This window comes from Gymnoscopelus microlampas, assembly GCF_963454915.1.
Source record: "Gymnoscopelus microlampas genome assembly, chromosome: 6".
Classification (NCBI taxonomy): domain Eukaryota; kingdom Metazoa; phylum Chordata; class Actinopteri; order Myctophiformes; family Myctophidae; genus Gymnoscopelus; species Gymnoscopelus microlampas.
The window spans coordinates 21037725-21062366 of record NC_139943.1 but is presented as its reverse complement, the minus strand read 5'-3'; the positions used below and the strand labels follow the sequence as shown (position 1 = coordinate 21062366).

Below are 24642 nucleotides of genomic sequence, written 5' to 3'. Positions count from 1 at the left end.
TTGAGCGGATACGGAAAGTTTTCATTGAACGTATCCGTGCGACGAGCTTGATATTGTCTTCGTTACCGGATACAGTAGGCGGACCAGCCTACAGTCTTCTAGACCAGCCGGATATGAGCACTGAACAGTAAATAGGAAAGCCTCATGGAAAGCCTGCTGCCATAGGGTGGTGACGCGAGGTTAATAAATAAAACATAATAATAATAACAGCTGTTGTGCATGGAGGACCAACTACGACGTATTAGGAAATGCATTACTAAACTGTTCGTATAATTTGAACATCATTTCATTTTAATAATTGTATTTATTAATGTATTGTATTTCCTAATAGTTAAAGTGGCCCACTAGCACATATATCTCTGCAAACTCAAACAAATACATTCCTCAATTGATCAAGAAAAAAAGAAAGAAAAAGAAAAAGGAGCAAGTGGTCGGTGAAGAGAATCGCATATCAGACCAACGCTCATTTTCTAAAAACGGCACCGATTCCCTTCTGCTCGCTCTGGTTCTATGGTCGTAAACAACACGGGTTGTGCGCGCACGCGCACATTCTAAAATACGATTTGCACAACGGTCCGACATCAAAGATGGCGGGAGCCTCCGACCCACTGGAGGACATGCTCTTCAATGAGGTGGACGAGAAGGCAGTTAGCGACTTAGTTGGCTCGTTGGAATCGCAACTCGGCCATCAAAAGACACCCAGTGCTTCGTATACCGGGGTGAAGAGAGAGGGACCCGCGGGCGCTGCCGGTCAGTTCTCAGGGAAAGTGCGTGGTGATCAAGTGGGGAGCTCTCTGGAGCAGCAGCAGCAGCAGCCACAACAAGGACAACCAAAAGCGGGGTTAAACAACCAGGAACCGAGCGCCAACAAGATCCCCACCTCTTCTACCTCTACTTTGTCCCCCGGGGGCGTCATCAACGCCGGATCTAATTTACAAACACTTGGGGCATCTCCCACGATCTCTACTCCCGTGCCAGGATCTGTAACTTTGCCCACTCAGTCCGCTGCTGCTGCTAGCTTCAACAGGGCTACTGTTCTGGGTTCGGTGGTGGGCACATCGTCGGTAGTGTCCGCTGCCCCCAACCCAAACATCAACACAACACAACAAGGGATCAGAACTGCCTCCTCGCCCGGATTACAGAGTTTGAACGGTAACTCTGGAGGAGCGGTGAAACGGGTCAACTCCCCCGGTGTGATCCCACCACCACCCCAAGCTGGAGCCACCAGCACTGTCATAAGTAACGTTACTGTCAGTGCTGCCGTTGGTGGAGGCTCCAATATTATTGTGTCCATGGCCTCACAGCCCAACTTTCCCATACCTCAGTCTTCTTCAGTGGCGTCCACTACAGTTGCTTTGCAGAGGCACCCCTGCAGCCCCGTGTCCAGCCTGTCCCAGAACGGGATGGACCCAAAGGTCGCCCCTCTGGTCACGCAGGGGGGCACGGGGGGCTCCCCGGCATCCGCTCCACCTCAGGTCATGAACCACAGCAACACTCTCATGCACACCAAGATGTTGGTGCCCAACCAGCCTGTTTCTGGCAATTCTGTCATCCTCGGAACGACCCCCCCGCCTCCGTCTGCGATCAATCCCCCCATTAGCCAGCCTGGCACCGCTGTCACACTGGCTGCCGGTGTGAAACCTGCGGTCAACGGACTTGGTCAGCCCGCAGTGACTCTTGTGAGACCTGTGATGGCCACTTCGGTCCAGCAGCAGAGGCCGGGGCTTGTTGCCAGCCCTGCCAGGACCGCTGCCCCTCAGCTGGCTGTTAGACCACAACAACAGACCACAATTCAGCTGCCTCCTGGATTTACCATACCCCCTGGTAACTATGAGCTCCTAGTTGGTGACCTAAAGCAGTGGTTCTCAACCTTTTCAGGCCGTGACCCCCCAAAATAATCATATTTGAACTGAGGACCCCCCAGGCCCCCACCCTGATTAGCACTTGGAATGTAGGAGCCGAGGCATTACATTTTTGCTTCCACAGATAAATATTGTGAAAATAGCAGATCTACAAACTCACAACGTGAGTTTGTGGATCGGCTATTCATTCTTATATTATATTATTTGACAATTTGGCCAATGTTTGAGGTCTTTTCTTTGCTTTTCTTATTTTGGAGGTATTAAGGATAATTCCTTTTAACAGGTCGTCCTTGCGGTCTTGTTTCCAATGAGAACCTGTGAGCAATTAGGGGTTAAGAGTCTTGCTCAGGGACAAATTTCATTTCATCGACACATATGCTGACCTGGCCTGGAATCGAACCTGCGGCAACCAGGGCCTCTGGCTCCCTAGGCGGACTCACTAACCACTCAGCTATGGCCGCCCCACGTTTATTAAAAACGTCTTAAAAGTCCTTAAATTGTCACTTCACTGTCATCTGGGGACCCCCACAAAATCATGTAGGGACCCTCCCGGGGGTCCCGACCCACAGGTTGAGAACCAGTGATTTAAAAGGATAAATTCTTCCCCCCAGCGTGTTTTAAGTTTTTCTGAAAGTGAACATCACTCAGCACCATGCAATGTCTTTGCAAAACACTTGTTGAGCTGAGCAGGAAAACAATATTTTTGCTTACTGCCTGGTCATCATTATACAAGCTATGTTGGTATAATAGAATAGAACCCCCTGTGTCCGGTAGAGTTGACTAACTTACCAGCCTCAGCTATAATGTACCAAGACACCTTTGTCATTCATGTTGCCTTCATAATATTGAACTAAATAACAGCATGGAAAGAAAAGAAACAAATGACAAGTTTGCAAAGATAAAAGAAATAAAGGGGCATATGAAAACATCTTATCTTACAACAAAAACCAAGAGCCAAAACCCCCCACTAGATTCATCTTTGTAGCTGGACGTACAGTATGTCAGTGTGTCAGCTTGGAAGGTCTGTCAGATACAGTTGACTGACTGACCGATTATTTCCCCTTCATCTTTTCAGGTATGGTTCTGGTGAGAACAGAGACTGGCCAGCTGGTGATGGTACCACAGCATGTCCTGGCCCAGGCCCAGGCGAAAACCCAACAGGGCCAGACGGTCACCAACATCCCCCCGAGACCTGCTACCCCTACAGCTGCGGCCACAGTCCGAGTCAGTGCGCCCAGTCCGGTAAATACTACAAGTAGATCGGACTTGGAGTTACAATTGTGTCAGTCCCTACTTCTATAAAGGTTTATAACGGTGGTGTTTGATCCATGTTTTTTTTGTATCGCCCTTGACCTCTGCCCTCGGCCCCTCTCCCTGTTTTCTGAAGGTGCCTGGAACGGCCCAGACTGTCCGACTGGCGTCTCCAGGACAGACTAGAATGGTACAGTCCCCGTCTCCTGTTGGTGCTTCCACACAGGTATGTACTACGTTGTAATACCCTAATCCGTTCTTTACACTTATGCTGCTTCGACGTTGCATTTCCTTACTTTCGTGTTCAGCCTAACTGATGTTAGTAGTAGTAGTGAGAGATTTGTTACGGCATGGCTCATAGAAGGGGCGAGCGTCTCTAGAAGAGTGTCTGTGTGTGTCTTTGTGCCTGTCCTCCTGGGCTGATCCTGCAAACCGCTGGACCAATCAGAGTCAAATCTTGTACACACTGCCAGTAGGCCAAGGCAGTAACTCTTCAAATATATATTTTTACATATGTTTTATACCATTATATTTTTATAACCTTATTTTCATAGTGGAAGTCAATGGGGCTCAGATCGATTATTGTAAAGCAATAAACTGTTATACCATATTATCTGTTTCGTCTAGCCAAAGCAGGAAAAAATGCCTTCAGTTTTGTCGTGCCATGCAGTGCATCTCTTCTATCTGTCAGTTCTGTTGGTTTTGAAACGTGTATCCTATCAAAAGGTTTGTTCTTGGCAGCCTTATGCTGACTGGTAGAGGTGGCATTTGCTATGTCAGGGGTGGGTTGTCAAAATATCACAATACTATATCAGATCAAGTATCATCTTAATGCAAATTAATTGCTAGCTGTAGTAGTAAAATATAATAGAGTAGTAGTAATACTTTTCCAAAGGGTTCAAATTGCTAGTCCATATTAATTCATATTTGATGCTAAGGTGGGTGGTCATAGTCAGAGAAGGAAGCTAATAAGCTAAACACTTAAACAGCTGACTTGCCAGAATGTATCTGTTATCAATACAATATTACTGCCCAATGCTGCTGTCCATCAGTTTCTGCACTGTTAAGACCCTAGTAATAGGTATTTTGTTTTGGTAATGAAGTGCTAAGTTAGTGTCAAAACACCATGTAGGCTGAGTTTAGGTGTTCCGTTACAGTCTGCTTTAAATTGGTTCTGTCAAGACAAGAGGACATTTTTTTAAATGGCTTGTAAATTCTAGATGTTCACCAGTCACTTTCACTTTTCTACTATCCATCTGCATTAAAATAATATTAATAATACATAAAATATACATTTATTATATTATATTGTTATTGAATCTTTCTTATGGGTCACTAGTAAGTAGTAAGTAATAGTAAAGTACTCTTTATAATACTGTCAACTACAACCTACATGTTAACATGAAATATTGCTGTGTTTCTCTAGAAGGCCATCACAGTGGCTCCTGTCGGGACGGCCATGTCAGTGAAGATGAGTGCCCCTCAGAAGGCCCAGACGGTGATAACGGCAGGAGCCACAGGACAGACCATGGCCAAGCCTGGCACTGTTCAAACCAACATGGCCCCCCTGAATAGCGGTACAGCAGCCACAGTCTCCACCCCTGCCGTCAGAACCACAGTGGTGTCGCAGGTTTGTGCAAAATTCAGGCCAAAACACTTGAATTAAGTGCTTTCGTCATCACCTAAAATAGTCTCAAAACGATTCACAGAGAACACATATGCAGCAAAAAAAAAAAAAATTATTCACCAGCCATTTGTACTTTTTTTCCTTTTCCAATTAAGTTTTCCCTTTTTCCTCCCTATTTAGCCATTATGCCAATTCCCAATTCCACCATTTACTGTAGTCTCCTGCTGACTGTTAATGGTTGTGTCTCCTCCAATACACGTGCCATTTTCTTCTTTTCACCGTCTCGCATAGCCAGATGATCAGAGGTCTCCGCCTTCTGATATGGGAAATCTAAATTCAATAAAGGGGCTAGAACAGCAGTGAGAGGTTCTGCAATCAATTGCAGTATTTATTCATGTGGTTTTAGCCCCTACGTTGAATTTAGGTGTTACCAGACATATCAGTAGGCGCAGATCTCTGATCTTTGACTGGAAAGGCCACAGAAATACAAGAAATGTTATAATGAATGTTATTTTTAATGTTACTTTTTATTCTTAATTCTCACAGGAAATGCAGGAAAACGTGAAGAAATGCAAGAACTTTCTGGCCACGCTGATCAAGTTGGCATCCCACAATTCCCCCTCCCCAGAAACCTCCAAGAATGTGAAAGCCCTGGTGCAGGATCTACTTGTGAGTCTAAAATGCCACATTTACTTTCGTAGAGTAAGAATTGCATATTGGGTTGTGGTTTACATGAACGTGTGTGTGTGTGTGTGTGTGTGTGTGTGTGTGTGTGTGTGTGTGTGTGTGTGTGTGTGTGTGTGTGTGTGTGTGTGTGTGTGTGTGTGTGTGTGTGTGTGTGTGTGTGTGTGTGTGTGTGTGTGTGTGTGTGTGTGTGTGTGTGTGTGTGTGTGTGTAGTGTATAATATATGTATTTATTTTAATTTTTAAATTATTATTATTATCTCATTTCATGACTGATTTATTTTTTGTTTTTTAGGATGCTAAGATTGAGCCAGAAGAGTTCACCACTCGGCTCCAAGCTGAGCTGAATTCCTCCCCTCAACCCTACCTCATCCCCTTCCTCAAGGTACAGTATTAATAATGCTCTAATGACGATCTATTAATACCACTACTACTCCTTAAAGCACTTAATAATAAATCAAATTAAGTAAGGCAGTTTGATTAAATTTGATATCAAGTCTGTCATAGTGATTTAGATGCTGCTGTTAAGTGCATTTTAATTTTGCTCGCCTGTCCTGTGACACTTCAATGATAAAACTCATCATTACATTATTTTTCAGACTCAGAAAGTTACGCTTTCAATTTAGTTGAAACAAATTTTATTTGTTTTAAAATAAAAGTAAACACAAAATATGACTAATAGTAATATGGCAGGTGAGACCTGAAACCATTTATTTATGAACTCTCTTTCCAATACAAGTGCTAGCTCTGTAATAAACCGGACATAATTAAAATCTTAATCATCATAATACATGATCATGATCTACTAAACCTGTGACTGATTCTCTGCCCCACAGAAAAGCCTCCCTGCCCTGCGCCAATCCCTGCTCAACAACCAGCAGTCTCTAATAACCCCGACGACTTCCTCCCAGCCTATCCTGGTGACTCCGACAGCACACAACACCACCACCATCAGGGCACGGTTGCCCACCGGCCCCACCTCGGGCAGCATCAGGCCAGCGTTCTCACAAATACAGCTAACGTGGTATGATGGTCTAGATTTAAGCCAATTGCTGCTTTTCTCATCAAACCGCATACGGTTACGCTTTGAAATGTAAAATCAAAGTATAAGTGAAGCACAGAAACGTCTTAAGAGCATAGTAATTTTGAGGTGGGAGACTGCTCTCTTCCACTGTCATCTATAGAATCAAATCCTGAACAGTAGAACCTAGGTTTGAAACCAACTGCATCACATTTAGTTAAATACCATTTTACTTTGTGCTCAAAATGTATTTATTTACGGGAAAACATTAAACATCTGGAAAAAAAGTCTTAAAAATACTGTAGGGGGCTTTAAGCCGGTGGTGTCCCCTCATGAGGGCAGAATATATGTAGGTTTTCATTACAAGAGAACACTACACGTGGGGATTTTACTGATTAGCACACACTTTCAACCAGAGAGAGGAAACAAATTAGAGAAATCAGCTGGTGTCATGTTTGGTTGCTATATGGTTGCATATAAACATGACATATTGAATGAAGTGTTTGCAGCAATATTTGGACAGGAATTATTGATCAGCATTTTTTATATAGTTGTTTTTTTTTGTGACATGCATGAGTACAGACCTTGGGTATAAGCACCTTGGGGATACAGTTCAGTCACATAAAAGACAAGAATGAGACATTGATTGTGGTGTGTGTTTAAGTGACTGGTGTTGCTTTAGTATAGCGGATTTGTCACATTCCTGGGAATGCATTCCCAGAGAGCGTACAATCTCTAATTGAGTGTGATGAATGACTCATGTCAGCCATACTAACATCTCAATAATGTTGCCTGTCTGCTGTTCCATACCAGATAGAGTAGTATGCTTCTGCCCCTTCTATGTGTCTGTTGCTAGCAGCAATACATCTCTCAATTGCTAAATATGGTTGACGTCTCCTCTTACTGTGTTGCTTAAAACAAAGGTTCTGTGAAACAAAAGAATATACACACACACATTGCCGATGTTTATACCAATATATTGTCAGAACAAGTTTCCAAATCAATTTGAAAAACTTAGTTGATAACATTTAAACAAAAAGCAAGGAAATACATACAAATAGAAATATAATATATTCTTTTTTAGAATACATTGTCGTACATACGGGCATATACGGTACATATACAATTCATATGTCTTGTGATACGTTGTAGACCTTATTAATCACCAGGGGAAATTCAGTTTCAGCTTCACCCAGCTGATGGCTGCTCAGATGGTCATGATGAGCGCTTTTGGGGGGCGTGGCAGTTTAAGTGTCTTGCTCAGGCACACTTCGGGGGCCAGGAGGCAAACCGATGACCTTATGATTACCAGCCTCTCTACCCACTAAGCTACGGCCGCCCCATTCAGCAAGAACAGACAAGAAATAATACACAAAAACAAACAAGTTAACTTACACACCCTGTCCATTCAAGAAATTACTTCAGCGGTGGCTGGTATTTAGTGTTCTCACCACAATTGAAGGAAATAAGCTACCACTAAACCTACCGGTGTGTGCACTGATAGAGTGGTAAAGCCTGACACTGGGGAGAGCAGTAATGTACTCATTACCTCGATGGTATTCATCCTGGATAATCATATCAGCCTTCTAGAGATGATCCTCTAACCGTACAATAAGTCAATGGAAGAAAACTCTAAAGTTTAGAGTCTAAACCAATGACTATTTCTCTATTTCTGTGCGTCCTTCATAAAATATTCCCACTTGGGCTACTAGTGTGTGCGGCCACCTATTCGAGTTCTTCTGCCGTGGACCGGCACTACTACAAGGAGTGGTGTGCATAGCATTCCTATAGTGATTGCTTGTTGTCTTAACACAATTCATATCACCAACATACAGTATGTATTAGTTGTGAATACACATAGTGTGAGCTGTGTTTACATTTCTTAAAATGCTATTAATATGATTTGATCCAGTGCGTACCAATGTCATTTTGTCAACCAAGTACATAAGTTACCTGCTATCATTTAAAATGGATGGATGGTTGATAATAGCAAGTATTGTATTTTCCAAAGGTCAAATATCTACATTTTGTGACGCAAGCTATTGACATGCACTACCAGGATATAAGCAATTTATCCATGAAATCCCTTTCATTGTTGGGTTCATAATTGTCTTTGTCCTGGAGAAACTCGTTTTTCAATGATGTTTTTTCAGGGACAAAGTGCTGGTTCATTTTTCCATTGACTTGACACCATTGTAAAAGGGTAATTATGCTTTACAAGGCATTTTAACAAGGATTAGCTGGTCCAAGGGTAATAAAATCCCTTTTTACAAAGGGGAAACGGTGTCAGCTCTTGCTCACTGCATCATTCATTTTCTGTATATTTAGATATGTAGATATGGATGTGTTTTCTAGATTTGTATGTTAAAATGTTGGATTACAATGTGCCATAAAAAAAGTTCCCTTATAGATCATTAAAGCTTGATATTGGCTTAAGCTCAACTAAAGGCACAGGTGGAAAAAACAGAATTCTACTATTAAGACTAGTGTGTGTTGTAAGACTACTAGTGTAGTGTGTTGGACACTTGTCCTAATATTGTACACTAGTCCTATTATTGCACTACCTCAACCGCTGACTAGAGTTATTGTTTTCTTCCTCTTTCTTGACAGGCTATGAGAAGGCCGGGGGTCCAACCAGCTAATACCCGTATGCCCATTATGATCTCCCAGTCCATAAGACCGCAAGGTACCACACATCATCCAGTCAGAATTCCTGATGTTTGTTTTAACCTGTTTGTTGTAATGAAATGGGTGGTGTTTACCACATTAGGTAATGTTTGTTAATTGGCGTAAATGTTCTTTAATTTAATTTTAAATATTTTCTCTGTGCTTCTCCACACATTGTGGTTTGCGGATGTCTCTGCATTTGCTTTTAACCCCACCCAGCTGTGGTGCCCAAGTACATAAAATGAAGCATCATGTATTTGCTAATGCTGTTTTCCACTCGTGTATAAGAGTAATGTAACATTATGAACATCCTCAATAGTGAGAGCATTGATGTTGAACAGGGGTTGACTTAGTTTCTTCTCCATTCGTTCTTCAGGTACAGTTGTGAGGGCGCCTACCATCATAGCCGGCAAGAGTCCCATCAGTGTGACCGCCCAAGCCAATCAGAAGAAGCTGAGTGATCCAGGGGGCGGGACTTTCCGGTGAAATATGGACTTATTTTGTTTGCAAACCTCTTAGTGTACTTAAATAGGATGTTGAACTCATGACCTGATGCTTGTTCTTGGTGCAGATAAGCTGCTTATTAACATGTAGATGCACTTATCAGCCACACGAGGGCAGCTCCTACCCATGCAGTGAATGCATTTCAAAGGTAGAACTCAGTAAATGTCTGTAATGGGTCTGATGGATAAAGAGGTGAATTTAGGAGATCCTTTATCCTGAGTATGAGCAAATTCTACAACCACCCATAATGTTGAAATGTCGGCTGTAAACATTTAGATAGTACACTTAAAAACTCCCTTGGCTTGTGCTTAAATGTGGGATCTGCATCTGTTGTCTTCCAGAGATGACGATGACATCAACGACGTGGCGTCCATGGCAGGTGTCAACCTTAACGAGGAGAATGCCCGTATCCTAGCAACCAGCTCGGAGCTGGTGGGCACCAAGATCCGGTCCTGTAAGGACGAGGCCTTCCTGCCCACTGGCCTGTTGCAACGACGCATCCTAGAAACGGGTAATAATTAATAACAATAATAATAATAATTAATTGGTTGGGAGTGGGATGGAGGGGACAGGCCAACAGTCCATCAGTGAAGGAAAGGCATCACTGAATGAAAATGTTTTCAGGTTCTTTAAATAATAATAATAAATAATAATAAACTTTATTTGTATAGCACCTTTCATGACATGAAATGCAGCGCAAAGTGCTTTACAGAGCAAGAATACAGTTACAGTTACAACCAATTTAACAATAAAGCAAACAAAAAATAAAATAAAATAAAAGCAAAAGCATAAAACATTAAAATAGGCAATACAGTGAGGACTTAAAAATCAACCAAAGAGTCAGCTAAAAGCAAGAGTGAATAAATAGGTCTTGAGCTGTGCTTTAAAGCTATCGACAGAGGCTGCCTGTTTTAGGTGTAATGGGAGTTTATTCCACACTGTTGGTCCGTAAAAGCAGAATGCTGCTTCACCGTATTTTTTATATGTCATTTTAGGCACCTCGAGTAGGTCAGCACTTAAAAAGACTGGTGCAGTGCCCATTCGTGACATGGCCGTAGTTTACAACGCAATGCCCGTTCGGAGCAGGCTGCTGTTCTGGAGACACCCTTATATCCGATCGATTTCGCACTCAACACTGCTCTTCCTTGCGTCCTTAGCAATACACTCACCAGGAGTGAAGTCGATCACATGAACTGTTCTTGAGATATATGAAGGAAAGTCAGACATACAGTACAGGCATTCCTGGAATTTATAGATAGATGAGTTTGTGGAGCCCTCTGGTGGTCGGTAAGGAGATGAGGTACACTTGCGCAGAAGGTATTAGTCCTCTATAAAAACAACTTGTTGTTTTGTCATAGTCAACTTTGAATGAGCAAGTTTTTTTATTAAACATACAGGATCGTGATTTCTTGCTCAAACCATTATTCAGGTCCCTGTGAGAGAGACCTGCTGATTAAAAGTAAATCACCTCTAACCTTTTTTATTGCTTTTAAATTTTGGGGCAAATACAGACTTACAAGTCGTTAAACAGGCATAAGAAACCTCCTGAACATCACACAAAACTGAAAAATAGCTGATGTGTATATAGGGCCATGGGGGTCCCCGGACCCCACTTTGAGAACCCCTGCATTAGACCATGGACCACCATAACTCATAACTCGGTTCCTAACTATCCATTTGTCTGGGGACCCCCTGGAAGCCCCTCAAGGACCCCTAGGGGTCCCCGGACCCTACTTTGAGAACCACCGAACTAAGCATCATTTTCCATGCCTCCCCCTCTCAGCCAAGAAGTTTGGTGTGACGGAGGTTCCCGTGGAGGTGGTGAACTTCATTTCCCACGCTACCCAGTGCAGACTGCGCTCCCTACTGGAGAAGGTGTCGGCCGTAGCTCAGCATCGCGCTGACGGGGGCAAGGTAAAGTCTTACTTACTAATGCTAACTGAGAGTACATAGTTAGTTATAGTTAGTTAGTTAAGCCCTTTCAAACGAGTGTCCCTATTGTGGGAATGTCTTTATAGGCAACATTTTCCAAAAACTTTCAAAGACGTCATCGTACGATGAAATATAAATAGGGCGTAAGTGGTTTATATGAACTAGTTCTATATTGCTTAATTTATTTTTGTTTATAAGTTTATTGTGTTTGCTTTTATTTGTTGTTTTCATATATTCTTGGTTATATTGTGTTAATGTGATAATCTTTTAGAAAACCACTTCATTTTGATTTATTTTTGTATGTGGGACATTCACAGTCCCAGAAAATAAACTAAAATATTTGTACTGGACTAATCGATAACCCATAAAGACTGTACACATCTAACACTTTTACCTCGGTCTCCCCCTCTCTTCCTCTATGACCTCCTTCCTTCCTTCCCATCTCCTTGTCTCCTCCCTCTCATCTGTCCATCCTGTGGTTCTGTCCTCTCCTCCCTCTCATCTGTCCATCCTGTGGTTCTGTCCTCTCCTCCCTCTCATCTGTCCATCCTGTGGTTCTGTCCTCTCCTCCCTCTCATCTGTCCATCCTGTGGTTCTGTCCTCTCTCCTCCCCCTCATGTGTCCATCCTGTGATTCTGTCCTCTCTCCTCCCTCTCATCTGTCCATCCTGTGGTTCTGTCCTCTCTCCTCCCTCTCATCTGTCTATCCTGTGGTTCTGTCCTCTCTCCTCCCTCTCATCTGTCCATCCTGTGGTTCTGTCCTCTCCTCCCTCTCATCTGTCCATCCTGTGGTTCTGTCCTCTCTCCTCCCTCTCATGTGTCCATCCTGTGGTTCTGTCCTCTCTCCTCCCTCTCATCTGTCCATCCTGTGGTTCTGTCCGTTGGACCAGGATGAAGGATGGTATGAGCAGTCGTCGGATGTTAGGGCACAGCTCCGTGTATTTGAGCAGCTGGATAGAATGGAGAAACAACGGAAAGACGAAGTAGAGAGAGAAATCCTTCTAAAGGCTGCCAAGGTACACAGCAACCACACACACACACACACACACACACACACACACACATTTTAACTATTTATTTATGTCCACACAAAAGGAAATGTATACGGGTATAAGGACACAAATATTACGGTGCAGCGAGGTTACATCCACAAAGTCAAGGCATGTGTCCTCATGATACAAACAAGCATGTCAGGTCACCCAGCCCTCCATGGGCACCAGCAGCAGTGTCTCCGCATCATAGTAGAGACAGCACAACACTCTGCCAGCCCTCCTGCCTCGTTTCAGGGCATCCCATTCCCAAGTTGTCGAAACACGCTCTAACAACCAGTCTGCGGGCATATCCCAGGCTGGACCACCAGAGGAAACAAAGTTCCAAGTCCACTCCTGCACTGCCGCCCGGTGTCAAAGTGCTCTCCGTAGCGTAGCTGCTCCCATGAGCCCGAAAGTCTGTTCACCCATTGTTGTTCCTCAGCTAGCGGACACACCGCTAGACCAGATGGCTGCCGGGTCTTTATCCACCGCCGGGTGGTAGTTAGTTACACCGCCCCTCTTCCCGGTATAGCTGCTCAAGGGAAGGGCCGCCAGGCAGCGTGGGCTGTCGGTTCACTCCATCGGTGAGCAGCACCTTCTTGTATGCAAGCTTGCGATCGTAATGAAGAACACAGTCCCCAGAAGTTGCTAATGCATCTTAAATGTGCACCTACTACATTAACGGTGGTAGTTACAACGGGGCAGTTTAACGTCATGCCCAGGACACACACACACATACACACACACACACACACACACACACACACACACACACACAGCACAATATAGCTTGTAGCAGCATTATAGGCAGTGAAATTCTTTCACTTCAAGCTTCCTCAACAGTGTGGATAACAATGAAATAAGATGGAAAGGTAAACCAGTAAAAAAACACACACACACACACACACACACACACACACACACACACACACACACACACACACACACAGGGGTTTACCAGCTCAAACCAGATTTTGAGTTTTTGCTTTGAAGTGTTAAGTCGAGTCATAAAGCAGTCAAGTCTCAAGTCAGGTCAATTCATAAAGCAGTCATGTCTCAATTCAAGTCGAGTCATAAAACAGTCAAGTCACCTGTTGAGACTTAAAGCAGTCATGTAAGTATTGTTTAACATTAGTATACAGTTCTGAAGGTGTCACCTTATATCTGTGTGTGTGTGTGTGTGTGTGTGTGTGTGTGTGTGTGTGTGTGTGTGTGTGTGTGTGTGTGTGTGTGTGTGTGTGTGTGTGTGTGTGTGTGTGTGTGTGTGTGTGTGTGTGTGTGTGTGTGTACATGCCTGTGCATATACCTGCATGCAACTGCTTTTGTGTGTGTGGATTCTGACATATGAAAGGCGAGGCAATTAGAGAAGCATCCACACACAGTGTCCTTAATATATCATTATTGGAGTCACACACACACACACACACACACACACACACACACACACACACACACACACACACACACACACACACACACACACACACAGGGCCAGGCTGATTATGTTGATGTAGTATAGAGATGTCATGAGGAAGGTGATTATTTCTTGGCTTCCGCTGAATAGAATTCCCCAACCATACTATCACTGTCACAGGAATTAAGTTGGCCAATTTAATTCACCCTGCACACCACAGTGACTTATGTGGGCTGTTGAATACCATTAACACTTTTCTCTGAATTATCCATTTGTGAACTAAATGTACTTTCCTATCTAGAAAGTGAATGGTATTAAATCTATTTTCTCTTTTTTTATTGGAGTATTATGTGTTAAGTTATGACCCATATTATCATAGGCAATTACTTTTTATTGCAGTTCTTGGCCGCTATTGGTTTAGTCTGTCTTTCTCTTTATGTTTTATTATAATTGTCTTGCATGTTTGCTCTAATTTCAGAGTCGTGCCAGACAGGAGGACCCCGAACAGGCCCGTCTTAAAGCAAAAGCAAAAGAGGTAAGCCGCGTGCACGCGTATGTGTAATAAATACACAATTAAATACCTAAAAAGGATTGTCTCCTCTGCTTAGAAATCCCTTCATACAGTTTTCATTGGTTTATTTAAGATTATTCTATTTATATCTGCATTTGTATCATTTCATCCCTGTAATGGCCAATAACATCTAACCACCAAATTGACACACATGCGCACGGACACACACACACCACTCTACCATGATTGGTGTCCTTGTTCCTCTCTCTGCTCCTCCCTGTTGACGAGCACCCCAGGCAATATTTAGGGAACGTCTCGCGACAGTAGCCATGAGCATGCCCGGAGGGTGTAGGGTGGATGGGGGTCAAGGGTCATTACCCACAAGTCTCCGATGGAGGCTGAGGCACGAGGATGGAGAATCATGTTGAGACATGCTGGACCTAGTGTAGTAGCATAGTAGTAGCCAGAAAATGCTTCAACTCTATATACTTTGACGACGAACAGCGAAAATAGCGATCCCAACATGTCGCATCGAGCTTGTAGATCTGCTATTTTCGCTATTCTTGAAAATATTTAGGAATCTTTGAACATTTGCCCAAAATAGGGATGCCAGGGTTAATGTGGTTAAAACTGGATGCTGTACTGTGCATTCTTAAGGTTTGTAGTCGAGTATAGTAGAAAAATGTAAAACAGAAATCCTGAATGTGTATGACAATATGGAACAAACTGATTAAGATAAGACCTTTGTTGATCCCTTAAGGGAAATCCAGTCGCCAAAGGCAGCACATCGGTTGAGGTCACAGTTACAGGGCAAGAAAATGTACTGTAGATACAGCAGGGTAAAGACCACACAAAAAAAGAAGCACCATCAATAATGAACAAAATGTACAGTACAACAGTATACACAGCCATATATACACCGTCAACAAAGCTTGCATTATGCAGGACAAAATAAACCAGAATACACACACAGTAACCATGTCAGAATCTTTCTGATCATACTGTAATGAGCTAAATGTCTAATTAGCTCTGAAGTAACACAGCAATTGGCTATTAGCAATTCATTGTAACACTGGCTCTGAACCCCTAAATCATGGGTGTACCATAGTTAGTAACACAAAGAATAAGAGAAAGGCATTTGTGTGTACAATAAAAAAAACATCCCAATTTCCTGCAATTATTTACTGTAGTATTTCCTCAGTACTCAAGCTATTCTTCCGAAAAAGTAAAATAAAAAGTCCACTAGTGGAGATTACATTGTAGTCTTTCCTATAGCTACGGTGTATCTGTCCATATGTAATCTATCAGATGGTTTAGTCCAGTATGACTTGGTTTTGTATATGCCTAATATATATATATATATATATATATATATATATATATATATATATATATATATATATATATATATATATATATATATATATATATATATATATATATATATATATATACTTGTAACTGAAAACCAGCACAACACAAATAAGGTATTTCAGTCAACACTGCGTTGTGTTGCAATACTCTCGTGAGATGGGAGTATAAATTAAGCTTTAGTCAAAAAAAAAGACAGGGAGCCACAGGAGCCTGAGGCAGGAACACTGCCTGCCCGTCCGCCTGACTGCCCTCCAGGTTCTGAGTCACACCAGGGTTTGCGGCTCTGATACTTTATACAGAGTGTATCTGAAGGATGTGATGCTGCTGTTTAGGTGTGTGTGTGTGTGTGTGTGTGTGTGTGTGTGTGTGTGTGTGTGTGTGTGTGTGTGTGTGTGTGTGTGTGTGTGTGTGTGTGTGTGTGTGACATTGTGAGCTTGTAGATCGGCTATGTTTTGGCTTTAGGCTTAGTACAGTTAAAATGGTTAAAAGATAGTGAAAATGGCATTCATAAAATCGTTTATATAATCTTGCAAAATGCTGGCTAGACCGGCGATCAATGCCAAATTTCTAACACCCAATGAAAAAGAAGGACATGCACATGCACTAAAGCCCTAAATCGGGCAGGTGCTGAGTGAAAAACTGTTTGAAAAACTGCCTTTATTGCATACCACAAAGTGCTGTGATGTTTCAAGCTGTGTACGATCGTTTTTTGGTTTATATATCTCTAACTCCCATTTTTTTCACATAATGTTATTTAAAATAAATGATATTTAACTTTTTTATTAGGAAAGTCAACGGTGGTCAGATTGCGCTGAGTCCTTGCCCAGATAATGGAGTCATAAGTCATAGATATGTCATAGATGTCACAGGCATCATAGACTGGCCTGTCTTGTTTTTAAGGAAATTAGCCATGTCTGTTTTAACAATATTAATTTATTTGTAACTTATTATTGTCACTCATCTGGAAATAAGATCTTGGCTAGAATGGAAGACACCAATATGTTAGTTTGTTTTGCTTGCTGCCTTCTCAAAGAGAGTGATTGAAGCAAATATCACACCACTACCATTGTACTTTATTTGTGAGAGGTAAAAAATCTGCCAGTATCGCCACAGCAATACATCGCTCACTCTAAAGAGACATACAGTCCACACGACACCAGCCATGTATATAGACAATGTCTCTATATTAACAGCAAAGATGCATATTAAAATTCTGCTGAATGCACGCCTACACACGTGCACAGCTAAACACAGTATGTAAGCATATCCATCTTATAGGACCCTAAGGCAGATGACCTCAGCTCCAAACTGGCCGTCATGATCAGCTTAAAGGTTAAAAGCCATAGACCTGTAGGGGGCAGCAGTATGTTTCTGTCTGTAGGTTTGTGTATCTTATCAGTAGCCAATTTGCACCTGTGTGAGGTTATTGTTTGTGTATTAGACAATTTAGTTGCTGCTTGCGCCTGAGCATGGGTTGTTTTATCTACATTGGGTCTATCTACAGTTTGTGCATACGTATGTATGCACGGTATTGTACATGGAGACAAAACAGTGTGTGTGTGTGTGTGTGTGGTCATGTATACTACTTCCCTTCCAATTAACATTACGGCCTCTTAATGAGGATGTTAACATAGCCTTGAATTATGTCCTCTGTCCATTCAACTCCTCGTCACTTTCTCCTCCTCCCCCGCAGAAGCCAGTCGTTTCAGGGCATCAGCACATAGCTCTAGCAAGCTGCCAGCAGGGCTTACTACCAAAAGGTTGTTTATACAGGGATTTGACTCTGAGGTACTGCATCAGGATGATGCATTGCACTCAGGGAAGGAAGACATATGTTTGAGTGGTGGATAAAAGAGATTACTTTTAACTATTTAGCCCGCTATTTTAACATCTGATGACAAAAAGAGTGAAAGGCAGTGAAAGAGTTGACAAATAGAGCACCCACATGTCAGATTTGCCACAACTCTGCCTGGAGCTTGTTAATTTCCCAACCTGACTGTGTTATCGTCTGTATATTCTTTCCCACTGGCATCTGGTTTTGCTTAAAATTACATTTTATGACCACGTTTATCCCAACACGTCTATTCGTTTATTTAAAAGATTTTACATTAAAAATGTCACTCAGCAGAATAACAGCTATTGGACGTGGCATAACAGGCCCCCAGTCTTGGCCTATAGCATTTTGTAAAGTGACAGCTCATTTGTAAAAACTCTGCATAGCAGAACAACATGTACTCAGTTCCTTTGCAGACAACATGCAACCACAATAATAAATTCCCTTCTGGCATATTCCCTACTTCTTCTGACACAATCAGAAACACTTATTTGTCATGTACAATATAAAGGGTTTGTCCTGGTGACCCTATTACTGAAAGCCGACAACTACAGTAAAATCTTTAGAGACATACGTCATGTACTGGTAGGGCCTACGAGGACAGCAAAAATGTAAATTGTCCGATCATCAGGAGTACTGACAATGACTAATTGGAGTGATTGTAGTATTTGACGTGATAATCAACACTTACCATTTTTACCCAAGTCTGCAGCTGTACTCACATTGTCATGCCCATGTCTGCCTTTCCTTACAGATGCAACAGCAGGAGCAGGCCCAGATTCGGCAACGAGATGCCAACCTCACGGCCCTCGCTGCAATCGGCCCCCGCAAGAAACGCAAGCTGGACTCGCCAGGATCCAGTTCAGCTGGCACAGAGGTAAGTGATACTGAACACGGTGAAGTTGTTGCGCATTAACCACTTAAATCCTATACACTTCGCAGACTGGAGTCTCCGAAGGGTCTACACTAGGCCCCCTCCTTTTTCTCCTGCTACACCAAATGTCTTTGCCCCAGAGTAGGGACGCGAGGGTTCATGTTGCTAATTTAGAACTGAAATAACCATTCTGTTATATAATTTAAACTGCTGTTGAGTACATCCACACAGAACGCAAATTTCAATTATTATTTTTTAAACAAGATAGATTTTTCACAGCACATAAAAGCTTCAACTTGTACGAATGAGGCATCACCAATGTGGTGGTTCTATAATATTTGCCAACACATTTTCTGATCGTTTATTCGTTATTCATTTATCGCCTATTGCAGTTTTAATGTATGTTTTATTAACTGCTCATTAAGCCCAACTAAAACCTATTTTCAGCTGGTGGCAGGTGTTCATTTCCTACTCTGGTGGTCATGATGTTTGTCTGCCATAACTTTGTCTCTACCTCTCTGTCTCTCCTTTCTGGATGCTGTCACAACACTGTGTAGTAATGTTTGAGTAATGATGACAGGACAAAACGACAGTGGGAACTTTTTGTACCTTCTGACCTTTTTCATACACACACACACACACACACACACACACACACACACACACACACACACACACACACACACACACACACACACACACACACACACACACACACACACACACACACACACACACACACACACACACATATACACACATTGCACATACAGACACCCCACCCCCACACTGTGGAGTGAATGTGACCAAAGTTGAGTGAAGGGGGTCAGTGTGTGCCTGGAGGCTTATTGTGGGTGTGTCTGCTCTTCACTGCCCGTCTATTTTCCCCTCTAACTCATTTGTCTATTACCCCTCCCTCCCCACACACACACACACACACACACACACACACACACACACACACACACACACTGCCCTGAGGGGACCATAGACTTCAGCTCTGCAGAAATGAGCCTCGGGCAGGGGGCGTGGCCCCCGAGGGCACCTGGCTGCAGGACGGGGTCCTGCCTTTGCACTCGCCCCCCCCTCCCACCCTCCTCTCCCTCCCTGTCACACATTCGGCCCAAGGCTCATAGCCTCCAGAAGCCCCCAGACAAAAGCAGAGGCCTCTGTGCAGAAACAGAAAGCACAGGATTAGGGAAGGGAGGGCATCGGGGAGCTGAGGGGTCCTTGAAGAGAAAGACGGGGGGGGGGGGGGGGTTTAGGTTTGCTGAACTTTGTGATATGTGAGCTATTTGCTAGCCTGCAGGTCTTAGTTACGCTGCCAGGGGATGTTTACGTTTTATCTCGATTCTGGGACTATGCTAGTTTGTATGTTAAGCAAGTCAGCGCATTTATGAGAGAGCACGGCCCTTAAGCCTAGCCTAGACATGTCAGACGTTTCTGATAAACATGAATTGGTTGACCGACGTCTCAGACATCTGCCTCAGGTGAGCCGCTACGGTCGCTTATTTACTGTTTTAAGTGAAAATACAAAGCCTGCCCTGTATTGTTTGCAAGTATTCATAACAGTCTTGTGCCTCGGAGGGAACGGGGATGTGTTTAGAGAGAGAGAGGGGGGGGGGGGGTGGTTGATGTTGCCTATCTGAAGCCTGAGTCGGCCCACGGCCGTTGGGAGCTTAGGGCCCCGCTGAAGCTCCTTGAGGGCAGATTAGATAGAAGGAGGCAACCAACAAGACTCTGAAAGAAACAGAAAACCATTTGTGTTGCGTGAGCATTTCCAGCTACAACCGGTTTGAAAGTCATAGCACACTGGACGAAGGTTCTTCTGCTTGTATCCTGAATTTCCTTGAATGTGTGATTAGAGTGAATAATTGGAGCATCTACAGGATATGTGATGTTTGGGATGTATTGTGCCAAATTTGACACACCCCTGGGTATATGCGTGTGTGTGTGTGTGTGTGTGTGTGTGTGTGTGTGTGTGTGTGTGTGTGTGTGTGTGTGTGTGTGTGTGTGTGTGTGTGTGTGTGTGTGTGTGTGTGTGTGTGTGTGTGTGTGTGTGTGTGTGTGTGTGTGTGTGTGTGTGTGTGTGTGTGGGAGAGTAGGAGGTTAGCGTGCCTGCAGGCTGTGAAGCTTCATAATGCTCTGATTGTGTTCCTGTGTAGACCTGGAGCCTCATTCCTATCCTCTGGTGTCAGCTCTGCCCTGGAGCTCTGCTTCCATAGAAATAGTAGCCTAGTTATCTATACAATGGCTACCACCACTGCACCATGAAAAGATAGAAGCCTAACCCATTTTCAGCTGCTGTTCAAGTTGGTTCACAAACTTCTTCTTTTTTGCCCCTCCGGAAAAATGGTAGCCTAGTTATCTATATAATTGTTCACAGCACTAGCTCACAAAAAATAGAAATTCACCCTCACCATAACATTGGAGAAGTACGAGCTGCCCCATGACATTTTCAAATAATATTTGAGTTGGTTTGGTTCCCAAAAACATTTTTTTTTCTTCTTTTTTTTTGGGGGGGGGGTGGTTTTGCTCACACAAATCATAGTTTTTTTTATAGCCATTACCCACAGGCTCAAAAAAAGAACAGCCACCTAGGACAAATTCAGAAAGCCACAAAGGTCTATTTCACAGGCCGGTTTCAACTAAGTTCAAGTTGGTACCAAAACTTTTTATTTATTTATTCTGCTCTCCCCTCAGGCTCTGTTCACATAGAAATAGTAACTTTGGAATTGTAGGTAGCATCACTGGCCCTCCGCCAACACCTGTTTTGGCAGCACATTGGAAAGGCATACAACTAAACACATTTTCAACTATGCCACCAGGTAAAAAGACATGTCAAACACCCCGAGCCAGAAAACCAACCGTGCTATATTTCCATATATTTACCCGAGGATTAATTCAGGAAGTGGCTCTCTAGTACTAGGGAACATTCTCTCTCTCTCTCTCACACACACACACACACACAAATGTTCATTTGTGCCCTGCGATGCTCTCAAATATTTCACCCCACTGAACACGCCCGGGGCCATTTCAGCGGCATGGGAAGCAATGCTTCAAGTCATCATCACTGCTGTGTGAATTGGATTATTCTGTTTGGATAATATACAGTGTTGGGAAAGAGGGCTTGTTGGAGCAAAGTCTTGTGCTGCTGTATATGGCTACTAGCCATATAGTCCATAGGGGGAGGGTGTGGCTTTTTGCCTTTGGCTATGGACACACCTTTTGATATAAAGGTGTGGCGATCCTATTACAGGTCTGGGCCGAGTGTGTGATTACTGGTGTGTGAGGTGTAGTCTGTCGTTTTTACTGATGATTCAGACTTGTCGGGAAAAAAGTGAGATGGGTCAGGAGAACTGTAGGGATGACTGAAAAGGGTGGTCTTCTAGAGATCATGTTCATGAAGGACTTGTCAGTTAAATTTTATATTTAAGAAATTTAGCTCATGCTTGTATGCAGAGTCATTTGTTGTGAATGCAGCAGAAAAATAAGCTTCAAATCCTAGATTACCAGCATTATAAACAGTCAATGGTAAGGAATGTAGAGTCAAAGACCTGACTGTAGGTATAACATTATGTCCTTACAATGATCATGTATAATAGAGAAGCAGTTAAACAAACAAAATTAGCCACCATGAAAAGGTAGAAAAGTCATCAATCCTGCTGCATTTGTAGGAGCCTGTTTTTCCACTACTGCTGCTTGCACAATTAGCTTGATTCCCTGAAGGCTGACTCCCATATTGTACATCCTCTGCATAATGCTGTCCTCTCTTTTCCTCTAGGTTGCTTCGGGCTCAGGGGCAGGCTCGTCCACAGCTGTCTCCCCCCGTGGGCAGCTCCGGCAGCGGATCACGCGAGTTAACCTCAGGGACTTCATCTTCTGTCTGGAGCAGGAGAGGACCACGGCCAGGTCGTTGCTGCTCTACAAGGCACTACTGAAATAAGGTGTCCCTCAAGGAAGCGTACTCTGCCCACTGCAGATCACAAATTTGAGTTAAACCTTTTATGCCCCCCCTACCCCCCCTCCTCCTTTATACATGTTTATTGTCATCTATTATGAATTGGTAGCCAAATCCTCTGTAAGACCTCCATGCTCGCATACCTATTAGGTTGACCTGCAACACTTTAACTGAGTCTCTGAGATTTTAATTTGGCATGATTCTTCACCCGTACAAGATGTCACTTTTCAACATGTCCGTGTGTCTAGTTTGGGACAATAGTATTATATGTTACATTTTTATCACAACATGTTAACAGAAACACAACAAACCATATATTGTGTTGCAATGTAACACTAGTGTATGTGTTCCCAAAAAAGATACAAAAATATGCTGAAAATGATAGGTTTTTAAAGTGTAGTTTGATAACAAGTTGAGATATTGAATCCTGTTGGCAGAGATGCTGCCAGGATTGTTTTTATTTGCTATGATGACTCCAGCGCTGTACCTGAAGAGGTGCCTTTTGAGTCTGTCCAAACTTCTCCATGAAAAAATACAGATCATGTCCCTTTTCTTGCTAATTGTAGCCCAAATGCAACTCACTCAGGATGCTACGTAATGACAGGCTTATGGGCTCTGTAGTTTGTTTTCACTTTACTCATCATGGTTAGTTCTGTGACAAAGTCTATTAAAGTTCGTAGGAACGAACACATATTCACCTATCATGGTATCATCATGTTTGCATTTTACTGTTGTTGAAGGCTGAATGTCTAACTGTGTTGCATCAAATCTCGATAGTTGTCAGATGAATGTACCGACAGTACTGTGATGCTTCCTTGGTGACATACACAGTATGCATGGTACTACAAAAGGTGATGGTTTGGGAATGCATAGTTGCCAGAGATGTGTGTGTGTGTGTCTGTGTGTCTGTGTGTCTGTGTGTGTGTGTGTGTGTGTGTGTGTGTGTGTGTGTGTGTGCGCGTGTGTGCGTGTGTGCGTGTGTGTGTGTGTGTGTGTGTGTGTGTGTACGTGTGTGTGCGTGTGCGTGTACGGCTGTGTGTGTGTGTGTGTGTGTGTGTGTGTGCATGCACGAGTGGAAATCATGGCTCTCTAGGATAAACTGTGAACACAGTTACATTTGTCTGGCTGTTGTTTTTTTGTTTTGTTTTTTGGTTAACACAAGCTGTCCAAGTTTAGATTACAATCAGCGGAATCAGGGAGCTGGCTCTCCTGTTAACATTAATTCACGCTGCGATCATGAAGGGTAACAAAATAAAAGATAGCAATGTCAGATGAAACAACATTCCTGTGATTTCCTCAAAATAAATTCCCCTTCAAATGGATTTCCCTCATCCCGATCATTGTGTAACAATGATTTAGCTCAACCTGCTAAATGCTTTAGGATTCACATGATAGCCCAACTGTTTAACTGCTTCCATTATTGATTTGTCATTGTCTTGATTGATTATAATACGATTGCTTCACAGTTTGTTGTTGAAAGGCTGTTTTTAAGTTGAGTTTGTTTTGGAAAGACTGTGCATTCATTGAGGGTTTTTAACGCTTGAAATGTCTTTTTTACAGTAATGGGCATTTGGTTTGTATAGTATATAGATCTAATTGATGATTGAAGCTGTGGTGTTTGTACTGTTAATTCAGTAAGAGCCTGGGTCTTGGAGACACCCAGCTTAAGTATCATCTGTTGGAAGGACACATTTTTGTGACTATTTATATTTCCTACATTCTGTATTCAATCCTGACACATTTCAGGCAATGCAATTTTACTATTGTTTGTACCTTTGCAAAAAAAAAAACTAAATAAAGAAAATTATAAATAAGTCTGTTTTTGGTATGGTTGTACCCTGTCAGTGATGTCGGTCTGTTAGTATGTGATGCGTGGTGGCAGGGTGTGAGGGAAATATTCATCATGGGATGATGAACATTTTGGACTGCTCAACAACGGTCAACAATTATTTCCAATTTTTAGATTTAAAAGCCAATGTGTGAAAAATGGTTAACACGTTTCAAACAGTGTCTGCAGTTTATCATCTATCTAACTATATAAATGGCGACCAACTTCCGCACCCTCGGTGTCCACACCCCACAGCTCTGTTATCGAA

At 42.8% G+C, this 24642-nt stretch overlaps 1 protein-coding gene across 1 annotated transcript; it reads left to right on the top strand.

Annotated features, from left to right (window-relative positions):
- The first annotated feature begins 451 nt into the window (after positions 1–451).
- On the top strand, positions 452–24345 carry LOC311046899 (transcription initiation factor TFIID subunit 4-like). The gene is made up of 16 exons (XM_084059478.1): positions 452–1824; positions 2938–3104; positions 3250–3339; positions 4540–4743; positions 5287–5409; positions 5720–5809; positions 6261–6517; positions 7950–8001; positions 9056–9131; positions 9489–9594; positions 9958–10127; positions 11400–11530; positions 12438–12563; positions 14471–14527; positions 18466–18588; positions 22370–24345. Exons 1-16 carry the CDS (start codon positions 588–590, stop codon positions 22529–22531), a joined length of 3171 nt encoding a protein of 1056 aa, XP_083915604.1. The 5' UTR covers positions 452–587; the 3' UTR covers positions 22532–24345.
- The last annotated feature ends 297 nt before the right edge of the window (positions 24346–24642 follow it).

Coding starts and splice junctions, on each gene's coding strand:
- LOC311046899 (XM_084059478.1), top strand. CDS start 588: ATGGCGGGAGCCTCCGACCCACTGGAGGACATGCTCTTCAATGAGGTG. Junction 5,810..6,260: donor ACCTCATCCCCTTCCTCAAG/GTACAGTATTAA, acceptor TCTGCCCCACAG/AAAAGCCTCCCTGCCCTGCG. Junction 11,531..12,437: donor ATCGCGCTGACGGGGGCAAG/GTAAAGTCTTAC, acceptor CCGTTGGACCAG/GATGAAGGATGGTATGAGCA.